Source organism: Dipodomys merriami, unplaced genomic scaffold (assembly GCF_024711535.1).
Source record: "Dipodomys merriami isolate MVZ:Mamm:240054 unplaced genomic scaffold, mDipMer1.0.p SCAF_5, whole genome shotgun sequence".
Taxonomy (NCBI): domain Eukaryota; kingdom Metazoa; phylum Chordata; class Mammalia; order Rodentia; family Heteromyidae; genus Dipodomys; species Dipodomys merriami.
In genome coordinates this window covers 39,734,283-39,757,398 of record NW_027206068.1, presented here as the reverse complement: position 1 = coordinate 39,757,398, position 23,116 = coordinate 39,734,283, and the positions used below count along the sequence as shown (strand labels likewise).

The 23,116-nt window shown below is 35.1% G+C and overlaps 1 protein-coding gene across 6 annotated transcripts in view; it reads right to left on the bottom strand.

Moving 5' to 3' along the window:
* Cdk14 (cyclin dependent kinase 14) overlaps positions 1 to 23,116 on the bottom strand; it is a 558,419-nt gene that overhangs the window by 312,139 nt on the left and 223,164 nt on the right. For all 6 annotated transcript variants that reach the window (XM_069996437.1, XM_069996440.1, XM_069996441.1 and 3 more), the window contains one exon: positions 18,287 to 18,381. In XM_069996437.1, coding sequence (XP_069852538.1) covers positions 18,287 to 18,381 — 95 coding nt within the window. The remainder of the gene's footprint in view (positions 1 to 18,286; positions 18,382 to 23,116) is intronic.

Sequence of the window (23,116 nt, the reverse complement as noted above, 5' to 3'; positions counted from 1 at the left end):
CCAAATGATAGGCAAGTCTTACATAGTTAGCAAGCAGCTGTCATGACAAATTCGCTTTTTGGTTCCTGAATTATAAATCTGAAATGAGGCATAGGAATATGCTGTAGATTTATAATTGGGTTTCATGTACTGATGAAGAAAGAGGAAATTACTCACTAAAGCTGAAAGTTAACTCTGAATACTTAAATGAGGTCTTTAATAATATATGTAATACAAAATTGCAAAATGAAAAAATGTATATCATTAATAACTAATTATTAAAATCAGATTATTATGCATTTCCTACATTCATATTATAAATGTGATCTTCTTGCTTTTAAAATGCTATTAAATTTATGAACTCATATTTATGTCAACATTCTACAACCATCATGTCAAATCACAACAAACACCAAAGTAATGACTAATCAAATAATTAAAAAATACTTTCCATCAAGATAGTACAATAAAGTCACCCTAGTAATTCAGACTTTTTATATGCCTAACAATAAAGTCACCCTAGTAATTCAGACTTTTTCTATGCCTAAAACTTTAATGATTGGACAATAATCTAGAAAACTAATTCAAATATCTTTACTCTGGCTATCCTGTGACCTTTCATGTATTGACAATTGATAAGCAGTAAAAACTTATATGCATCACAACATTAATGGTTAAAAATTAACCTTAATACACTAGCTTTCATGTTGACAAGTTTAAGCATTTGTTCATACTTACCTTATTTAAGTTATTTAGCACATTCACACACGCCTGTAATCCCATCATTCAGGAGGCAGAGGCAAGAGGTTGGTAAGATTGTGAAACAACAAAAGGCGGCAAACCAAACATACACATTCACCTTGACCTCTACCCAATTTTCACTGCCAAATTCTAGATGCTTCAAAACAAGACTAGAACAGCAAAAACAAAACAAAACAAAACAAAAACCAAATAGACTACTAAACTGATGAAAAGGAGAGTGTAGCACAAGCCAGGGCCTAGCAAAAGGCTCAGGAATTGGTGTCGCTCAGAGGAAGGAAGGGATGGAGGCCAGATCCCTTCTCCCACTCTGTTTATAGAGAGAGATTCCCTTCCCAAGTACAGACACTGTGTCTGAATTAGAAACCCTACCAATTAAGGACAAGGATACCTTCCTGAAACAGGTGAATTAGTGGGATCCTATTCCGACTCTGTTTCTAGAACATTAGCAGCTAAACATCAGGCAGGGTAATAGAAGACACATCACAGGGAATCTCACAGCATTGAAGAAAAGATGGATTCTGCCATCTGAAAAAAAAATGGCTTGTTGAATTCCTACAGTGAAGCTGACAGTGAACAAACCACCTGTATACTTGGAGTCCTGTCATGGTGTTTCTGCACTAGCTACTTAACCAAAGCGATTAATATTAAAGACAGAGAACAAGGCAACCCAAGAAAGAAAGTTTCTAACAACTGGGTAGAAAAACTATTAGAAAAACTTCAAAAAGACTTACAAATACTTTTAGTTAGTAAAAAAAAAATTTCAACATGAAAATAAGAAAAAAATGGGATAGAGCATGGCTTAATGAGTAGAGTTCCTTTCTAGCAACCGCAAAACCCTAAGTTCAACCCCTCATACCAAAACAAGAATATTAAGAGATGAGATATTTTAGAAACAATTATAGCTTTAAATTTCCATCAAATACATGAAACACCAAGTTGAGGGAATAGTAACTTTTCTAAAAATTAGAAAATGGGACAGAAAGCACAAGAAAATTAGAAGACTAATTCAGAGGTCAGATATTCAGTAAGATCCAGAAAACAGACCAAAAGAAGATTTATATCAAAGCAGGAAATCAGATCTCAGTCTCTTGAGTAGCTAGGATTACAGGTGTAAGCCAAGAGTGCCTGGCTAAGGCTTCTTTTACGGGTGATAAAATATTCTAAATTACATACTGGTGATGGTTCCAGCAACTGTGTGAATACACTGAAAACCAAATAGCTCTTATATATTTTTGAAAAAAGAAAAAGAATGAAAGGACATGAGATTCCAGATTGAAAGGGTGGGCACAATGTAATTAATACAGTGCCTTGTTCTCATTTTTTTTTTTTTGCTTCCACACACAATTTCAAAACACTGAAGATGAAGAGAACCTATTTTAACAAAAATAACGCAAACCACTAGACAAAAATACGGCAATTTCATTTAAAATTCCAATGGAATTATTTTCCAATCAAAAATTCAACATCTAGCCAAAATGTCAATCAAGCCTGCATGTTGAATATTTTCACAAATGCAATGCTTCATAAAAAGAATCTTTCATACATCCTTTCACATGAAAGTGTTAAAAATTGTGTTCTCTAAACTAAAATAATATAAGATGGGGAGGAAAAAGTTCCAAACCATGAAAGAGAGGAAAGGCATTCCAAGAAATTAGGAAAAAATACATCAGGCATTGGAAGCCTGCAATTCCTAATCAAAATAAGAAATAGGAAACTAGTATTATTTCCAGGAAAGCAAAACTTAAACAGGAAAAGGTGATCATGAAAATTATCTTCCTGAGAAACAAAAACTTATATTGATACAGTACTGTAATTACAATCTAAATATTGAATCCCAATCTAATTAGAAGTATAGTATAACTCTACTGAAAAGATGAGAGGTTAGGGGACTGGCAGAAGAAGATGTGTTTACTTGTTTTAAAATGGGGAAATGAGAAAAGGCAAACACATACATAAACATTTTCATTGTAAAATAATTGACCTCAGAGAATAGAAACCAAGATGTGAATTAAAAGAAAGCTTTATTAGGTATCTAGAACAAAAACAAAAACAGTGAGGGAGCAGAAAGTTAAGATGTTTTTCATATCAAATCTATAACTAATGGGCTCTTTAGTACTCTTTTAACTCTTGTAAATATACCACAAAATCATTTAAAACTAGAGAGATTTAATATTCCAATACCAATGCAAAGGTTCTACATTAAGTGAAAACAATGTAAAATGTTAATTAAATATTTGTGAAATTCATGAAATAGAAACTACATCTTTAAGCAAGATGAAATACACATTTTAATGTTAAACATTTACCAAATTACCAACTGAAAACTGGTGAAAAGCAATAGTGATTCAATGTTGTATGGTATCTAATAATGTATGCTCTCCACTTAGAACTCAATTTGCTAATGATTTTCTTCAATTACTTAAAAACTTACTCCAACTTAATGCAAAGGTAACTGGAATTATTGATTGTCTTCATCACCATCTTGGGAACTCTCATCAAAAAAGAGACTTTTCTACCTTTAGCCAAAGCTTTTCTCTAATTTCTCCCAACTGATCATTATCATCAGTTTAATGTCACTTTTCTGCCCTTCAGACCCTCAAACATACAGTTTTTGAAGATGATTGTTTTTGTAACTTCATAAATCTGACAATTATTGCTGTGAGGATAAAGAAGATTCAAAAAACAACTTCTTTGCTTCTCAAAGTTTTTTTTACTGTTTTTCTCTTCCTTGTAAGTTTTCTAAAATGTCTTCCATTTAAAATTCTAAAATAAAGTGAAAAACTAATTAAAAGATAAAACTTCAGAAGTTAGTTAGAAGAAGAAAGTTAAAGAACAGACACACTTCTATCTTAGATCATATAAATTAAAACCCTAAGTTATTATTAGGATGACAAATTATGACTAGGACAAGTACATGAAATGAAACTAGAACACATAGTATAGATACAAGATCAACTGAAAGATAGAGACTACGATCTTAGCACACAACATGGCAGCAAACCAACAGTTAAAGATTAGCTAAAACAAAGAATTATTCCTTTTTGAGGAACCTCCATACCACTTTCCAGAGCAGTTGAACAAGCTCACATTACTACTGACAGTGTAACAGGTTCCCTTTTGGCTGCATCCTCACCAACATTTGTTATTGTTAGTTTTCTTGATAATGACCATTCTAACTGGGATAAGGTGGAATCTCAGTGTATTTCCTTTATGGCCAGAGTAGTTGAATGTTTCTTTTATGTGTCTACTCGCCATTTTTACTTCTGAGAAATCTCTCTTAAAGTCATTAACCAATTTATTAATTGGGTTGTCAATTCTTGAGGGTAATATTTTGAGCTCTAAGAACATTTTGAATATTAGGTCCTTATCTTATGTATAGCTGGGGAAAACCTTCTCCCATTTTGTGGACTTTCTATTTATCTTGTTAGCTATGTCCTGTGCTCTGCAGAAACTTTTAAGTTTGCTGCAATCCCATTTATAAAGTCTTTCTTTAATTTGTTGGGTTTCGGGATCTTTACCTAGAGAGTTTCAACCTGTGTCCAGGAACTCTAGTGTTTCCCCTGCTCCTTCTTGGAATAGTTTCATTTTTTTCCAGTCTTACATTGAGGTATTTGATCCATTTTGAACTGATGCTGGTGCAAGGTGATCCATAAGAATCTAGTTTCAGTTTTTGCATGTGGATATCCCATGTTGCCACTACCATTTGTTGAAGAGGCTGCCTTCCTTCCAGTCTATGGTTTTATCCCCCTTATTGAATATTAGATAGCTATAATGGAATCAAGAAAATGTGGTATAATATATACAATGAAATTCTACTCATCCATCAGAAAGAATGATAAAAAATGATACTGTAACTAAACGTACTAGGTGGTATACAAACAGTTACAAATGAATTAACAAATAAAATAGACTATGGGGAGTTCAAATAGTATAATTCTTTAGAAAGAGTAAGTCAAAGCCCAACAAAATAACTATCATGAAATGGATACTTTCAAGAGAGCTTTGGGGCCAAACAGGGAGGGGTAGACAAATGAAGTGGGAGGAGTAGACAAATAAAGGGAGGAAGGAGGGAGAATACAGTCAAGAATTCATTGTATGTACCCCTAAATTAATAAAAATAAGAGAAGGGGTGGATCAGAGGAGGTGGAAAGTGTTTAAAGGATGACACAGATCAAGATGCATTATATATATGAACTGCTTTGTTAAATGGCAAACAAAAATTCAATACATATCCTAAAAATTTAAGAAAAGTAAAGAAATGGGTAGGCTGGTAGGGTGGCATCGATAAAGATGTACTATATTAATAAGCTTTTGATTTTATACAACTATTTAAAGATAATAAAATATTTTTAAAACCTATATCCTATTAAATAAGGAAAATGACACAAGGACATTAGCAAAAGGACAGAAGTTAATTGATTTTATCCAGCAAACTAGAGAAAATATGAATCGTGACAAAGAGCACTGACTGAAAGCTAGCTTGTTTCTTTTTGCTTCTTTACTTTCTTGTTATAGTTCAGAAACCCTCTATCTCATGCTGCCTGAAGATTCAGTCTTCCAGAATGCTTACATATGTTCGTTCATATGTGGTACCTGATTCTGAAAAACTATGCCCCCCCCTTCAAAATATACTATCATAGTATTATACTGCGTAACTAATTCTCAGTCATGAAACAACTTTGAAGACTTTCCCTAAAGAAAAGTTTGTGAGTCAAATCCACTTTTTCAGATGTTTTCATGAAAAAACAATTGTAGTTCCATGACATGATGCAGATCTGTGATAGTAACATAGAACTCAATTGGCTAATGGCCTAAAGTTCAGGACTTCAAAGTCTTTTAAAGCAGGAGATAGAACAAGATGATAGATAGAGAGAGAGAGAGAGAGAGAGAGAGAGATAGATAGATAGATAGATAGATAGATAGATAGATAGATAGATAGATAGATAGATAGATAGATAATGTCTTTTTACAAGCATTATTCCACTCTGTTGTTTTTACATTCAGTTGAACTTTTTATTTATCTGATTAATATACTGTTTAATTATTTCCACACAATTCACTTATTAGGTTTGTTTCATCATTTCATCAGAATCTTTTCTGAACCTTCATTCAATTACTCTGTCAATTACAACCGCAATCACAAGTGTGTGTTTATGTGTGCACACACCCACACATATCCCCACCCCCCAAACAAGTCAGACATATAATTATCACATCTTCATCTGAGTCATTAATAAAATGATCAAGTAGAACAAGGTCAAGGACAATGCCCTCTAGCATACCCTAATTGATTTTTCTCATCAATGAGGTCAATTCATTAATCAATAGGTTTGGGGTAAAGTTGAACAGAAGATAAATTTTTAAAAATCCTTCTGACAAGTAGATTTCATTTCTACACTATTTCTAGGGGAACGAATGAGAATGAAGATTATTAGAACTTAAGGTTTAGATATTTAGCTTTGAATTTTAGACAAAAAAAAATCTGTTCCCCACCTTTTTTTTTTGGTCGGTCATGGGGCCTGGGCACTGTCCCTCAGCTCTTCAGCTCAAAGCAAGCACTCTACCACTTGAGCCACAGTGCCACTTCCAGTTTTTTGGTGGTTTATTGGAAATAACAGTCTCACAGGCTTTCTTGCACAGGCTGCCTTTGAACCTAGATCCTCACATCTCAGCCTCCTGAGTAGCTAGGATTACAGGCATGAGCCACTGGTGCCCAGCTTCCCCACCATTTTTAAAAAGCAGACTTACTCTTACCTATCTGCATTCTTGATGGTTTCTCAGAGATTATCAACAATGAATTTTTGCCTGTGCCACCTGCAATTTATTTTGTATTCTAGATGGGACTTACACAGACTGGATAATGAAAGTATTGCAGTGGATGTTTTGGAGATGGTTTAGGTAAACATGTCCTATATTGAAGTGCATTTCCTATACTAAGAAAAATCCCTTTCACAATAAAAAAAAAAAGAAAAAGAAAAGAAAATCCCTTGTTTTATAAATCTCAGTAGGAGACAGGATTATAATGCCAAACACTTTCTTGGGGTCCTGGGCAATTTAAACATGGCATGTGGCCTCTTCTGAGACAATCAAACACAACCAGTACTGGTTTAGCAGAAGAAAGTAAAAAATAAAGGTAAAGATAACATAATTTTATTATCATTAAAAGAGCAGTAACATCTAGTCACCCAGGGCAGGCAGGCAAACAAATTAAGAGACATTATCTTAGTGAGTAGAGTAAATGTGATACCGTTTGGTGGCTTGATTCTGGCCATGCTAGTAAGCTCTGATTCTTTTCACTATCTTCTGTTTTTATCAATGATAGAATTTCTGTTGCTTGCAAAAAAGAGCTCTTGACTAATACATTCACTCAGAATCACCAGATTCTCTCATTCATTTGACACAACAAGTTGTCTGTAATTATGCCATTTTCTGATGGCTACTTAATTTCTAGGGAGTCTGGTTGTTCTAAATATACCACCAGCAGTTGTTTTGCTATAAAAAATAAAGATTATATATAGGAAATACAGGTAGATTATAGGTAAAACTGACAAAGAAATTAAAAAAATACGTACTACTTTCTCTTTGCTATTTCACTTATATAGCAGACTTATTACAGTCTCTTGTTCTTCCTGCCTCAAATATCACATACTTTTTCATTCATTCTGACATAAAATACTTGATGAGCCAGGTACCCCTAGCTCATGTCTCTAATACTAGCTAGGAAGGTGTCCTGAAGGTGAGATGGAGAGGACGGAGGTTCAAGACCAACCTACTATTTGAGCTATGATGAAAAGTTTAAAATAGGTGCAGGTATGTGCATGAACAGGAGGTGAGACACCATCTCAAAAATAATAAATAAATAAATAAATAAATGACAGGGCTGGAATGTAGCTCAGTGGCAAAGCATTTGCCCGCAGTGAAAAAATCCTGAGTTCAATGCCCAGTACCAAAAAAAAAAAAAAAAAAAGACAAGAAAATAAAGGGCAAGGTGTTTTATTAGCTCAGCATCTGCCAAAGAGTTTTGAGTTCAAACCTGAACATTAAAAAAATTGATAAGCATCTACTCTGTTCTACATATTTTGGTAGGTGCTACAGATAGCCCCTGTCCTGGGAATCTCAATTTAACTAGCTCATAGTGTTAATACACACATGAAGAAATGCTCAACCTCTCTAGCCATAAAAGAAATGCAAATCAAAACAACACTGAGATGCCACCTCACCCCAGTTAGAATGGCTATAATCAAGAACTCTAAAAACAACAGATGCTGGAGGCGATGTGGACAGAAGGGAACCCTACTGCATTGTTGGTGGGAATGTAAACTTGTTCAACCACTTTGGAAAGTAGTATGGAGGTTCCTCAAAAGACTCCACATAGAGCTCCCCTATGACCCAGCAATCCCACTTTTGGGCATTTACCCAAATGATCACAAACAAGACCATACTAAAGCTACCAGCATAACTATATTTATTGCAGCCTTATTTACCATAGCTAAGATATGGAATCAACCCAGATGCCCTCAGTAGATGAATGGATCAAGAAAATGTGGTATACATACTCAATGGAATTCTATGCCTCCATCAGAAAGAATGACATGGCCCCATTTGTTAGGAAAAGGAAAGACTTGGAAAAAATTATATTAAGTAAAGTAAGCCTGGCCCCAAAGTAAGACATGGCCCCATAGATCCCATGGTTTCCCTTATTTGCAATAACTAGTATATGTCTGAGTCAAGCAGAAAAGGTCAGATAAGTTGATGTTAGGGAAAAGAAACCTAAGATAAGTATTCAAATGTTTTTTTTTTCTTTCAGGTGATTGTTTCTAACACATTTATAAGATGATTTCTTTGTTGCTTTGTATGTCCCTCCACAACCGTATAACCCCTGCTTTCACTGTATTTGATGTCGGTATAATTTGTGGAGGGGAAGGAAAAAAAATGTTTAAATAGGAATACAAGTGGACCCATTGCAACAATAAGAGTACATGTTGTTATGTCGAAAATGCATCTTACAACTTTGGTGGGGGGGGGAGGATTGGGGGGGAGAGTATGGGAAGGGATGTAAAGGGGAAACAAAGGAGGAGGCTACAATGCTTGATAAGAAATATTCTCATTATCTTGCCCATGTAATTGTAACCCCTCTGTACAGTATTTTCACAATAGAAAAAAGCATTTTACATAAAAACATGAAAAAATTTCCTGGCTGGAAGGGGGTGGGGGTGTTAGGGGGTGTTGGGGGGGGAGATGAGAAGGGATAGGAAGGGGAAACAAAGGAGGAGGCAACAATGCTTGATAAGAAATGTACTCATTACCTTGCCCATGTAATTGTAACCACTCTGTATGGTATTTTCACAATTAAAAAAATATATATAGAAGAGAAAAAACAACAACAAACAAAAAACCCTTTTGTTTCCATATCTTGGGGTTCATTTTGGTATATATGCTATTTTACATTGGTATAAAGAGGCACATAGCCATTGCACTTTTGTGTTTCTCTCCTAAGAATATCCTCTTTTGGTCTCACTGTATGTGAGGTGTTTATAATTCTGTATAATTTATCATATCCCAGTGTATTTTAGATCTGGTTTCCACATATGAAAGAAAACATGCACTATTTGTGTCTCTGAGCTTGGTTTACCTCATTTAATGTGATTTGTTCTAGCTCCATCTATTTCCCTGAAAACGATGTAATATTATTTCTAATGCTGTTGGTGAAATTTCATTGTATATAGATACTACATTTTTTGGATCCACTGATCTACTGTAGATCTCCTGGGTTGTTTCCATGCCTTGCCTGTTGTGAGTAGTACAGCAGTTAACATGGATATATAGGTGTCTTTACAGTTTCCTAACCATGATCTTCTGGGTAGTATGGCTGCGTCATAGGGAAGATCTTTGTTTCTGAGGAACCTACAAACTGCTGTCCAGAGTGGTTGTACTAGTTTATAGTCCCAATAACAGTGCAGTTGGGTTTCTTTTTCCCATACGTCCCCAACGTTTGTTGTTGTTCAAATTTACAATGTTGGTGAATCTAACATGTGTGAGATAGTATCTCAGAGTTATTTTGATTTGCATTTCCTTTATGGCCGAGGATGATGAGCATATATTTCTTTGCCATTCTTACCTCTTCATATGAGAAGTCTCTCCTAAGCTCACTTGCTCATTAGTGATTGGCTTATTAGGCTGGGGAGAGGTTAATTTCTTCATCTCCTAGTATATATTGGATATTAGGCCTTTGTCAGATATATTGCGCATAAAGATGTTCTCCCAATCTGTTGACTATCTTTCCAGTTTAGTAATTCTGTACTTAGCTGTTCACAAACATTTTATTTTGATATAGTCCCATTTGTCAAATCTCTCTCCTATCTACATGCAGAATTTTGACTGAAAATTTGAGTTACCAATGTAATTAGTTAGAAATGCAGAGCAGAGTTCCACATATATTCTAATGTCACTTCAGAACAGTGATGTTGGTCACACACTGAAAGGTTAAAATCAGGACAACTATTCAGTTATAAAAGGTTTATTTCAATTTTGAATTTTTTTATGTTTCTATAGAGTAAATTTCTAAGTTCTGTAATGCCTCATATATTCTACTTGGGCATATGTAAATACACATGTGCATACTTAAACAGAGAACTTTGTTATTTAGAAATTGGAAAAGTCAATATGAAGACAGTTTCCCAAGTTAATGATATTACTGTATTTCAAATATGTTAATACTAAAGTTATTTTCTAAGTAATGTTGATTTTTGTCGTTCCCTGTCATCAATAGTACATCTTTTTGTTGGAGTGCAAGTTGAACAGTGTAGGAAAAACCAATTCCCCTGCTCATTAACACCATGGATATGAGGGGAAAACAAAATAATTTAAGGTTTTTTGGACACTATTTGATAATTCCTTTTGACTTTAGAATTAAGGTTTTTAAAAGTTTGCTGAGGTTCCTCTGTAATATGAATTTTACCAAGTGAAGCATTGTTATATATGACAATACATAAAATTTCTGTTCTTGGGTTTAAAAGAAAATCTAATCCTAGCTCTTTTATACAAGTCCCATAAATGATTTTGAAGGTAATTATTAAAGCAATTCGGTAGATAATAGGATATTGTTGGACCTTTCTTAAGTGCTATGAAAAGCATCTGAGACATTCTGTAGTGTAGGTACTTACACATTTACACAGTGTATAGATACAATGATCTGGAAGCTTTATAAAATCTATTCAAAGTCCCATTCAGTGTTTTTTTGTGATGCTGCACATTCTACAAAGTACCTCCACCTATGTTGTCTCAATAGATTTCATCTTAAACATTTGAGGAATGTAGACCATACATTTGTATCCAGTATTTTATTGATGCAGAGTAATAAGTATGGTGAATTTAAAGCAGATTTACTTAAGTCACTCAACTAAGTTAAAAGGATAAAGATAAGATTACAATCCTGTTTCTTGTATTTAATATCTCTTTAATCCATTTTGCCCTACAGGAGTTTTGTATGATGAACTAAGCTATACTTGATATGGGCCTGGATGCTGAAAGTCATATTTTGTCTTTAAACCCTGCCACGTGGTTTACCTAATGATTTCATTTCTCTGCCTCATACATTTTTATTTCCAAATCTATGAAGAATGCTTTAATTAGCATGCTTTTATATAACATCTGTTCATGAAAAGCCATAGCTCCCCATCAATATTCTGGTTTCCAGATTAAACTATCTGGCAAACATTTTTTTGCTCTGCTACAAAATAAATTATATGTGCACATAAACTTGCACATGCAAATTTAAGTAGGGATGGTGAGAGAAGACCTTTCTGTAGGAATGAAAGAAGGTAGGCATATATATTTATGAGGAGCACTCTACATAAACAATGTGTGGAACAGCAGGACTCCTGTGTCTGGGAACAGCAAGAATGACAGGAAAAAAAAGACAAAGTCCAAGATGGAGTGAGATTCCAGATTGTATTGGCCTTAAAATTTTGTTTTATTGGGTTAGCCTTAATGCACCGTGAGGCAGAAATACACCAAAGGGTGCTGAGTAGAGAAATGATCTATCTTACCTTTGTCTTAATTGGCTTTTCTTGGATACTTTGTAAAGACACCAAGGTGTGCAACATGAAGACCATTACCAGGCTGTTGCCATATAGTCTAAGCCAGAGATGATGTCAACACAGAGGTGGTAAGAAGTGGTTTCGTTCTGGATTTATTTTGAAGGCTAAGCTAATGAAATTTGGTGTGGAATTTGAAAGACAAACAGGATTTCAGAGTAACTTTGCAATGATTTTGGTTTGAGCAACTGTAATATTTAAGCTTTTATAAGGTGATAGGAGAAACTATAAGAGGAACAGTATGGAGACTGTAAACCCACTTTAAATGGATTAACTTTGAGATGCCCATTGCATATGTGAGTGAAAATGTGAGTGATTGGATGTAAGATTTTAGGGATTTGGAGAGATGTATGTGAATTTATAACTATAACTGGGTTGTAGATATTATTTTAAACCAGAAGATTAGATAAGGTCACCAAATGTGATAATTGTCATATTAGTATGCTTAAGTGAATCATACCTTTTGGTACTCACATTCTTTGTTTTTGTCCCTTTGATTGGAGCTGAGCTTTCAACGTGATCTGACCAATAAAGCAATATGATGGAAAGCCACACTGACTACAATTAAATTTTCTTATAAGCCATATAAAAAGACTTAAGGAGCAAGAGAAAGGTGGGGGAGAGGGAGAGAGTTATAGAGAGAGAATCAGAGAGAGAGAGAGAGAGAGAGAGAGAGAGAGAGAGAGAGAGAGAGAGAGAGAGAGAGAGAGAGAGAAAATCTATACTGAAGAACTGTGAACTCAATAGACAGAACAACATGGCCCCAGGCATAACTCCCCAGGCTAGACAAGGTCCAGATGTGGCACTAAAGGAATTTTCAGTAGAAATCAGCAACATATTCCAGTCTTTCAGATACAGCATGTAGCCTAGGGAAGTTGTTCCTGCTCTATATTTTCTGAGTTTCCAGTCTGTAAATCTATAGTAGTAGAATAGGTTTTGTTTTAAGATACATCAAATACAGTGAAAGCAGGGGTTATACCTTAGAGGAGGGACATACAAAGCAACAAAGAAATCATCTTGTAAATATGTTAGAAACAACATCAAGAAAGAAAAAACATTTGAATCCTTACCTTGGGGTTCATTTCACCTAACATCAACTTATCTGACCTTTTCTGCTTGACTCAGACATATACTAGTTATTGCAAATAAGGGAAACCATGGGACCTATGTTTCTTTGGGCCTGGCTTACTTCACTTAATATAATTTTTTCCAAGTCTTTCCATTTCCTAACAAATGGGGCCATGTCATTCTTTCTGATGGAAGCATAGAATTCCATTGTGCATATATCCCAAATTTTCTTGATCCATTCATCTACTGAGGGCATCTGGGTTGGTTCCATATCTTAGCTATGGTAAATAATGCAGCAATAAACATAGTTGAGCTGGTAGTTTTAGTATGGTCTTGTTTGTGATCATTTGGGTAAATGCCCAAAAGTGAGATTGCTGGGTCATAGGGGAGCTCTATGTGGAGTCTTTTGAGGAACCTCTATACTGCTTTCCAAAGTGGTTGAACAAGTTTACACTCCCACCAACAATGCAGTAAGGTTCCCTTCTGTCTCCCTTCTGTCCCCTCCAGCATCTGTTGTTATTAGAGTTCTTGATTATAGCCATTCTAACTGGGGTGAGGTGGTATCTCAATTTTTTGATTTGCATTTCTCTTATGGCTAGGGAGGTTGAGCATTTCTTCATGTGTCTATTGGCCATCCTTCTTTCCTCTTCAGAGAAGTTTCTCTTTAAGTCTTTAGCCCACTTATTTTTGGGGCAGTTGCTTCTTTGAGGATTTGTTGTTGGGGGATTTAATTTTTTGAGGTGGGTATATTTTAGATATGAGACCCTTGTCCATTATATGGCTAGTGAAGATCTTCTCCCAATCTGCTGGCTTTCTATTGATCGTGCTAGCTATGTCCTTTGCCATGCAGAAGCAATGCAATTTCATGCAATTCCATTTGTCCAACCTTTCTTTGATTTGTTGTGTTTCTGGGTCTCTTTTAAGAAAATTTCAGCCTGTGCCAAGGAGACCTAGGGTTTCTCCTATTCCATCCTGTAATACTTTCCGAGTGTCTGCTTTGACTCCGAGGTCTTTGATCCATTTGGAGTTGATTCTGGTGCAGGGTTATAGATAAGGATCTAGCTTTCGTTTTCTACAAGTGATTAACCAATTTTGCCAGCACCATTGACTGAAGAGGCTGTCTTTCTTCCATTCTATTTTTTAGCTCCCTTTTTGGAGATTAGATGGCTATAGGCCTGTATGTTCATTTCTGGGTTTTCAATTCTATTCCAATGGTCCTGAGGCCAGTACCAGCTGTTTTGATTACTATGGCTTTGTAGTAGAGTTTGAAATTTGGTATTGATATTCCTCCAGCACTGTTCTTTCTGTTAAGGATCATTTTTGATATTTGGGGTTTTTATTGTTCCATATGAATTTTGGATTGCCTCTTCTATTTCCCTGAAGTATGAGGTTGGAGTATTGATAGGTATCACACTGAATTTGTAGATAGCCTTAGGAAGTATTGCCATTTTCACGATGTTGACCCTTCCAATCCAGGAGCATGGGAGGTTTTGCCACTTTCTAAGTTCTGTTTTGATTTCCATTTTCAGGTTTTTAAAGTTTTCATCATAGAGGTCCTTCACTTCCCTGGTTAAGTTAATTCCTAGTTATTTTATTGGTTTTTGTGGGGCTATTACAAATGGAGTTACTTTCCTGATTTCAGCCATGCTTTTCTCATTGTTGGCATACAGAAAAGCCATTGGTTTTTGAGAGTTAATTTTATACCCTGCTACTTTGCCAATGTTTTGAATCAGCTTTTGAATCAGTAATTTGGGAGTGGAGTCCGTGGGATTCTTTAAATACAAGATCATGTCATTTGCATGTCTTATTGCTGTAGCTAAGCATTCTAAAACTAGATTGAAGAGAAGTGGAGAGAGTGGACATCCTTGTCTCATTCCTGAGTTTTGTTGTTGTTGTTGTTGTTTCTGCTTTCTTTTCTTTCTGTATGGTTTATTCTTGTGTCTATCTTTGGGAGGGTAGAGGGAGCACAGAGAGAGAAAAAGGGTAAAAAAGTGCAGCAGTGGAGCTCACTGGATACTGTGATGAATGTGAACTATACAATATGGGTGATGGGAGGGAGGGGCTGGGAGAGAGTGAGGGAAGGGATGACACTGTAGGAGAGGAAATGTACTTATTACTTGATTTATGTAACTATAATCCCTCTGTACATCACCTTTATAATAAAAATAAAATTTAAAAAACTCTGCATGTATTATAGTTATTTCCTAGTGATACCAAGCATCATTTTTATTAAAATTGGGATTGGTTGAAATCACAAGCAAATGTGACAGACCCATTATTGATTATGAAATGCTAATTTTAATGCATGATTAAAAATTTCCATTGTTACATGGCTATAGTAGTTGTATATGCATTTATTAATAATGAATCAATAGATGCTTAATTTTTTTAAAAAAGATTAATGGTTAACCAGTTGGTAAAACCTGTGTACAATCTACAGCATTTTAATTATGTTTAATGGTCTTAAGTACACGGTTATGGAAAAAATGATGAAAATTCCTTTCCCTTTTTTACCAATCAAAGTAAAATTTCAAAAATAAACAGAAAATATATTTGGGATATATACATATATATATATATATTTGGGATTCAGAGTAAGATAGACGTAGACGTGAGTCTGCTTTTTTACTACAAGACTTTGGACACACTCATCACTGTCCTCATCCTTTGGTTTCTCCCATGCAAAGCAGTGATAGCCATAGCTCCACAGTGCTGTCAAGAATGGCAAGTGGCAAGGAATGCACAGCTCTCAGCATAGTGCCCAACACAAAAGTCAACAAGCTAAATGTGCTAGTTTTCAATACTGTAGTCATGCTTGTCTTAAACATTTTCTTTCAGCTCTTTTTCTTTATTACTAACTCATCATGCCAAGCCCACAGCTCCTGCTTGATACCTACCCTTTTTCCCCCAACTAATGTCTGCTCTAATTCCCAAGGATTTCATGCTACAAAATTACAGTCACCTCTCACTGATATGAAACCTGCAGGAAAAGGGTAGAATTTATTTCTGCTAAGATACTGTGAGAAAAGCAATCCAATTAATCCATTGAAGTACCTAACCTAAATTTTCCTTGCGGCATCAGCATATTTACAAAGAATAAGCAGTTTAAAAGCAGTGCAGGAAAAAATTTTTAAATGCTCTTGACAAAATTCACAGAATTCTTTTGGTTCTTTTGGTACTGAGCAATTGCCACAGAAGCAAATATTCTATATCTCCCTCATCCTAAGTGGCAAAATTCTGAAGATGTTCTGGAGCCCACTGCTCATGACTTTGCAAACTCTGAAACCTCTTTTCATTGAGAACAAATTTTAGATATAGCAGTCAAAGTGCTTCATCAGAGATAGCAGAATTATAACAGTACAGAGGATAAATAGAATCCTTAAAAAGGCATGAAATGGAGGTAAGGTAAGAAAATAGAGGCTGAGAAGAGAAATAAAGAAGAGGTGGGGTCACCCACACAGCTTGCTTCATTTTCTAAAACCAATATCTGTATATAGTATGAATGACATCCTCAGAAAAGTAAGGAAGGTAATATTACTGTTGGAGTACCACATATGCCCAAGCTATCACATGGTTGATTTTAAAAGACCTAATTGTGACCAAGGAAAATTTCACTCCCACAAGGAAAAATGATTACGTTCAAAAATTAATTCTAGAGGCTGAGAAGGTAGCTCAGTGGTAGAGTGCTTGCCTCGCATGCATGAGGCCCTGGGTTCGATTCCTCAGCACCACATAAACAGAAAAAGCAGGAAGTAGTGCTGTGGCTCAAGTGGTAGAGCACTAGCCTTGAGCTGAAGAGCTGAGGGACAGAGCCCAAGACCTAGAGTTCAAGCTCCACGACCAAAAAAAAAAAATCAATCCTAATCAGCAAATATTACAGGAATATGAGTTGCTTCCCATTTTTTCTTTTGGCAATTCTATAAAATCTAAAATCATCAAATAATATTCAAGTTATTATCATTGTTTGACCTAACAAAAATATTTCAATTTACTTTAAGATTTTTGAGAATGTATTTCCACATTATTGATGTTAGTTTCTCTACCAACGTTAATGATGACTTGTGTAACCAAAATATTTTTATTACTGTCAGCCGAATTATCCAATTAAAAGGAAGAAATAAGGTCACTTTTGAAATACCTTTTCTGTAAAACATTATAAAAGTGTAAGTGTAGTTAGAAAAACCTAGTTTTCATTGGAATATGTAAATGAGACCTACTGGAAAATCTGAATCCAAAGTTCCAAGTATAAACCAGTTAAATATGCCATTGACTCCAAATCATGGATTAAACAAAAGAAATTATATTTGCATTGATGTGTGAATCTGCATCCATTCTTAGTAGCGTGTAATATATGCAACTGCTTAGCTCTAGCTGTCCTTTTAGCCACATTACCATATTATTTAAATGTATCTATCATTTATATGTAAATAGACAAGATGAATGGTTTTTTCATGAGACAACAATTTTCAAATGAAAAATAGCTACTGGCAGACATTAGCAAGATAAAAATGTTGCAAATATTCACTCTTTTATACTTTTTAAGGCAAATGGAAAATATATCATGGAGCTTTTTTTTTAAAGAATGTAGTAATTACAAAATGGGTCCTTAATACATTCACAATACCAATAGCTATTCTTCTCAATAAAAAGTCTGCACTGATGTCATTTGTATCCTATAAATTACATGCTCTCAGATCCATCTGTGAAAATTGGAATGTTAATTATCATGGTTACGTTTCATGATTCCACAGTTAAATGCTGAAGTGCTGCTACACAAACACCATATGTTTTTCTTAAGGAAATGAAGAAAGATTAATTAAGAGTTCATGTCCAAGTCTTCTAGCAGTAATACTCCCAACATAATAAGATCGTTACATTGGGTGCCACGCAAATTGGAAGTCTCAATTAATAGCTGAAATAACATTTGAAAGGGAAAACTTCAAAACATAAAGTTTCAGGCTTTCTTCCAAAAAAAGAAAATTTTCATGAGGATTTGGTTGTAAAACCAAGTTACAAGTCAAAAGTATGTGTGGGGGGGGCGGGGGGAGGAAGAGATTTTTAGTGTCTTTGAAATTCCTTTGATAGTGATTCTCATGTTGTTTAACTGTATTCAGTAAATCTAGAAATTACAATGCATGCTAAACACATAGACTACAAATAGATAATACATATAACAAAAAGTCATCTTCACAGTTCTGCTGGATATTCTTCTGAGATATATTTTAAAACATACATTAAAGGACCACTATTTTATGCAAAATTATCTCATTCATTCAGATAAAAACACTTATTTCTGTGTAACAATCTAAAAGTAAATGTCCATGATAAAATGGTGAGATTTTCATTCAAGTTTTAGAAGCTTAAATTCTTATTTAACTTACCACATATTCAAAGACAAGTGTCAGTGTCTCCTTGGTATGGATGATATCATGAAGCAACACTATGTTAGCATGTTTTAGTCCTTTTAGTAGAGAAGCTGTAAAATAAAGTCGACAGAGAAACACTTTATCATGGGCAATAATAAATTAATACATTTAGTTATCATTTGGGCAATGTACATTGTCAGAAGGAAGGTAACTAATTTTCCCATGTTCCAGTCTGATAATGTAAACAATTCGGAATTCTGGGTGGAGGATCAAGGTTTTGCACTTAGATAAAACTCTCCCATTTGTTTCATCTGTCACTTGTCATTAATCTCTAGCTAGGTTCTATTATGTTCAGAGAACATATGATTTCAAATCTTTTATTTTTTGTACACTTTTTATTGTATAAATGCTGTACAGTAGGGTTACAGTTACATGAACAAGGTAATGAGTACATTTCCTATTGAGCACTGCTGTCTCCTCCTTTGATTTTCCCCTACCATCCCTTCCCTCTCACCTCTACAAATCTTTTAAATTGCTAAGTTTCTCTTTAAATAAGTAAGGCCCCTGTCCTAAGAAACTTGATTCATGTTCTATGGTATTCTGTTAAGGTTCTGTGGAGAGTTTTATAAAGGTCAATTAAATATTGTTGCTTCATAACACAGTTGGGTTCTCCTGAACCTTTGTTGATTTTCTATCAATTACTAAGATATTCTCCCCTAGGAGTCCTGTTTACCAGGGACTGAGAATAGTAGTCTTAGGAAAATCTTACTTCCAAATCCTCTCCCATAGCCAGTGCTGTAAACCACATTGATTCTTGTTTTCTTTTTCTGAATTAAGTTTTACCATCTCTTTTATTTGCACTTTTTTTTTCAGTTTCTGACTTGGATCTTAAGCTATCCCAAGATTACTCTCTGCAGCCACAGGCTTACTAATGATCCTGTTTTCTAAAGATGTTGAAGCTGTAGAGGTATGATCTGCATGTGCTTTTATTTGTTCTCCTGTTCAATCTATGGCTTTTAGGAACTTGAGTCAAGAATAAGAACATGCCATTACTGCCTTCCAAATCTTTCATCTCTAAGAACAGAGAGCTTCCTCTTCCATTGGTGTTTCCTGGTGGCTAGATCAAGACCTGATACACAATAGAAACTCAAATTTATTGAATGTTAATAATTTGTGTTCTCCAGGGATGGTGCTGGGGAGGGTGGCTATTCCTAGAGTAAGAAGGGTCCACTGTCACCTGACAGCTCTGATCAGACCTAGTTGTCTCTAAATCTGGGACCAGGACCAGCCCCCCACTTCAAGCTAAAGACACTTAGTTTCAACAGAGTCATTGCATATACACTTGTCCAAAAACCAAGAGAAAGCAAGCTTTCAGTGGTAGGAATTTGAAAACCTAGTACTTCCTCTTAAGTCCCACCCCTTCCTGCATTTAAGCTTCTTCCTGTTTGAAAAACCAACAGCAATAAACTAGAAGCCCCTTCAAAAAATTAGATTAAGATTTTAGTTTTTATAAATATTATAGAAGATAAAAGTAGGTGGTTAACTTTTTTCTTCTTTTGGAATCTCAAGTATAAAAAATTGTTGAAGTTGGAACAAGATAAAACAGTCAAACACATTAATCATTAAATTTGGGTGTCACAATTAGACATATCTTTCTAATACTGTATAAGACTAGAAAAATACAAGCATGAAAAGAAAGGGAAAATATGGGAAAGGACACTATTCAAAGTAAGTTCAATCCTTTAAAATAACCAAAACCTTTGTGCTAATGTAGAATGTAAATTAATATACATGAGCATTCAATGATAGCAACAATTGTACTACTCTGTTGGGGATTATTGATGCTTTTAAATGCTGTGCATTTATGCTGGGCTACAGGGTACGTAGGAACTCATACTTTCTGCCCACTTTTGCAATGAACCTAAAATTGCTCTGCAAAAATGATAGTTATTAAAAATGGAAATATTTAACCATGTTTAAATATATTTTAAAAGACAAATCAATGTTATTTAGCATTTCACTTAAACATAGTGGTATTAATATGCAAATAGAGGGCAAAGGTAAATCATGCAAACTCTTAGGTAGTACTATAAACTCAAATACTTAATATTGCTATGAGTTTCTCTTGACTTCCCCAGCCACATCTGCATCAAAACAATATACATTATCATGAAATCAGGATGAACCTTTATGAACCTACAACTAGTCAAAAGAAGATGACTGTACTAGCAGATTATTGATGTGTTTGTTATAACACTAAGGACAACTAAGAGGGTGTTCTCCCACTGAAACTCAATCACTAAATTCAATTATCTATTCCAAAACCAGTGAAATGTCTTTTCACCTCACATGTGTCTGGCAAGAATGAGTTTGTTTTGCAGAATGAAAATCTTATAGTAAAAAGTCTACAAATTTATGTCTATACACATGTGAGAAAATAATTGCAAAAATGTCAATAACATCATAGTGCATGAACTTTGAACAACCACTGCACCCTACAATAGACTTTAGTGTTGTTCACCTAAAAGTTCATTCAAATTATTTGACTAGCTCATCAGTCTTAAATAACTACAGCCTTAAAAAATAGCTACTATTCAGATATTAATCTAAAGGACAGATTCACATGTGTACATTTTTAAGAGGCTATTACTTAATTGATTCAATTTTTTGTTGGTTATGGGGCTTGAACACTGGGCCTGGACACTGTCTTTAGCTCTTCTTTAAAGGCTAGCACTCCATCACCTGAGCCACAGAACCACTTCTGGTTTTCTGGTCATTAATTGGAGATGAACCCTAAGATATGTACTCAAATTTTTTTTCTTTCATGCGATTGTTTCTAACACATTTATAAGATTATTTCTTTGTTGCTTTGTATGTCCCTCCCCCACAGTATAACCCCTGCTTTCACTGTATTTGATGTCGGTATACTTTGTGGAGGGGAAGGGGAAAAACAAATCGTTTAAATAGGGATACAGGTGGACCCACTGCAACAATGAGATGTACAAGATGTTAGGTCAAAAACGAACTTTACAACTTTGGTGTGGGGGGGGGGGGAGCGGGGAGGATTGGGTGGGAGGGCGGGGGGGAGGATGGGAAAGGATGGGAAGGGGAAACAAAGGAGGAGGCTACAATGCTTGATAAGAAATGTACTCATTATCTTACCCATCTAATTGTAATCCCTCTGTACAGTATTTTCACAATAAAAAATAAATAAAAATTTTAAAAAATTAAAAAAAAAAGAGTCTCACCAACTTTCCTGCCCAGGCTGGCTCTGAACCACAATCCTCAGATCTCAGCCTCCAGAGTAGCTAGGATTACAAGTGTAAGCCACAAGTGCCCAGCTGACTATTCATTTTTATGCTAGGATTCTGAGGTTGACTTTCTTCAGATACCTTTATTTCAATTCATTTTAAATGATAGGCAGATGAGTCAATTAACACCTACCTATGCAGAAGCATTTACAAGAGTAATGAATTAAGGACTTACTGAATATTGCTTTGTAAGAAACAAATGTGGGTTTGTGAGTCAAATTTTGGGAACATACATCATTTTTAATCTTGTGAAACTTTATTTTTCAAGTTATCCCTTTACATTGTCAAATTTAATGATGATTCATCTTACGGGTAGCAACTGTGAAAAGACACTGACGCTTCCACTTTGTTAAGAACCTCAGACCCTCAAGATGCTTGGCTTTGAGGTTTTCCTGATCCATTTCCCACTCTTATTACCTCTCTTCTCTCACCACTTACACCTAAATTGTTTCTCATTTCTCAAAAGTAATATCCTCACACCCATTATATCCCACTGTGTTTTTCCTACAATTTCAGTAACATCAAAACCCTGCCATCATTCATCTGGGGGGGAAAGTCATGCCTTTTTTAAAAATATATTTTTGACCAATTCTATGTGAAGTCTCCAAGACTCCATTTTTCATTCTAGTAAGTTTCAATTACTACAGATAATGTATTTCAGAAGACATTTTTATAAACTCTTTAAACACACTGGCAGTTAAGTATCAATGTCTGAATTTAAAAGCAAGTCTCCTTTTTGAAATTAACATAATGAATTCATAATTGGAAAAAGACCTAAGGTGATGGCAGAAAAGTGGCACTCAAGGGTGGAAAACAGCCTATAATCTACCAACATTGGGGTAAGTGACAGACACGATCAAGTTGGAGGCTGCCAATGCAACAGCCACTGGTCACAGCAAGGTGCCAGATACAGCTCCTGCTGTCATCGAGGCAAGAAAGTCTCCTGGGTGCCAAGTAAGCCCAGTGATTAGCTTGTCCCTCTCAATGACACTGTCAAAACAATACTAAATGTAATCCTAATGCTATCATAACTATACCACATGTTATCTTCTCATCATTTGTATACAAATCAAATCCTGCAACATTTGCTTTGGTAATTCCAACATGCTTGCTTTCCCCAAATTTTTAGGTAAATACATGGCAACATTTCAAATTCATTTTTCTAATAATGTTCAAAGCAGTACAACTGTACATTACATAAATGACTGAGATCAGCTATGGTGACTCAGACCTATGATTCCAACTTCATGGGAGGCAGTGGTCAGAAGATCACGGTAGGGAACTGCCCTGGGCAAAAAAATGTACAAGATCCTATCTGAAAAATTAAGAAAAAAGGGCTGGAGACACCAAGTTCAAATGCCAATATTGCGTTTTCCTTCCCCTGACACTCCCAAAACATGTTTTGCAATTGAGAGTTGAGGGTAAGAATCCTAACAATAGATAATGTAGAAATGATAATGATTATAAAGGCAGCTGTGCCTCTGGCAAAGTCCCAGTCAGATAGACAGACATTGGAAGCCCTTCTTAGGTTGGC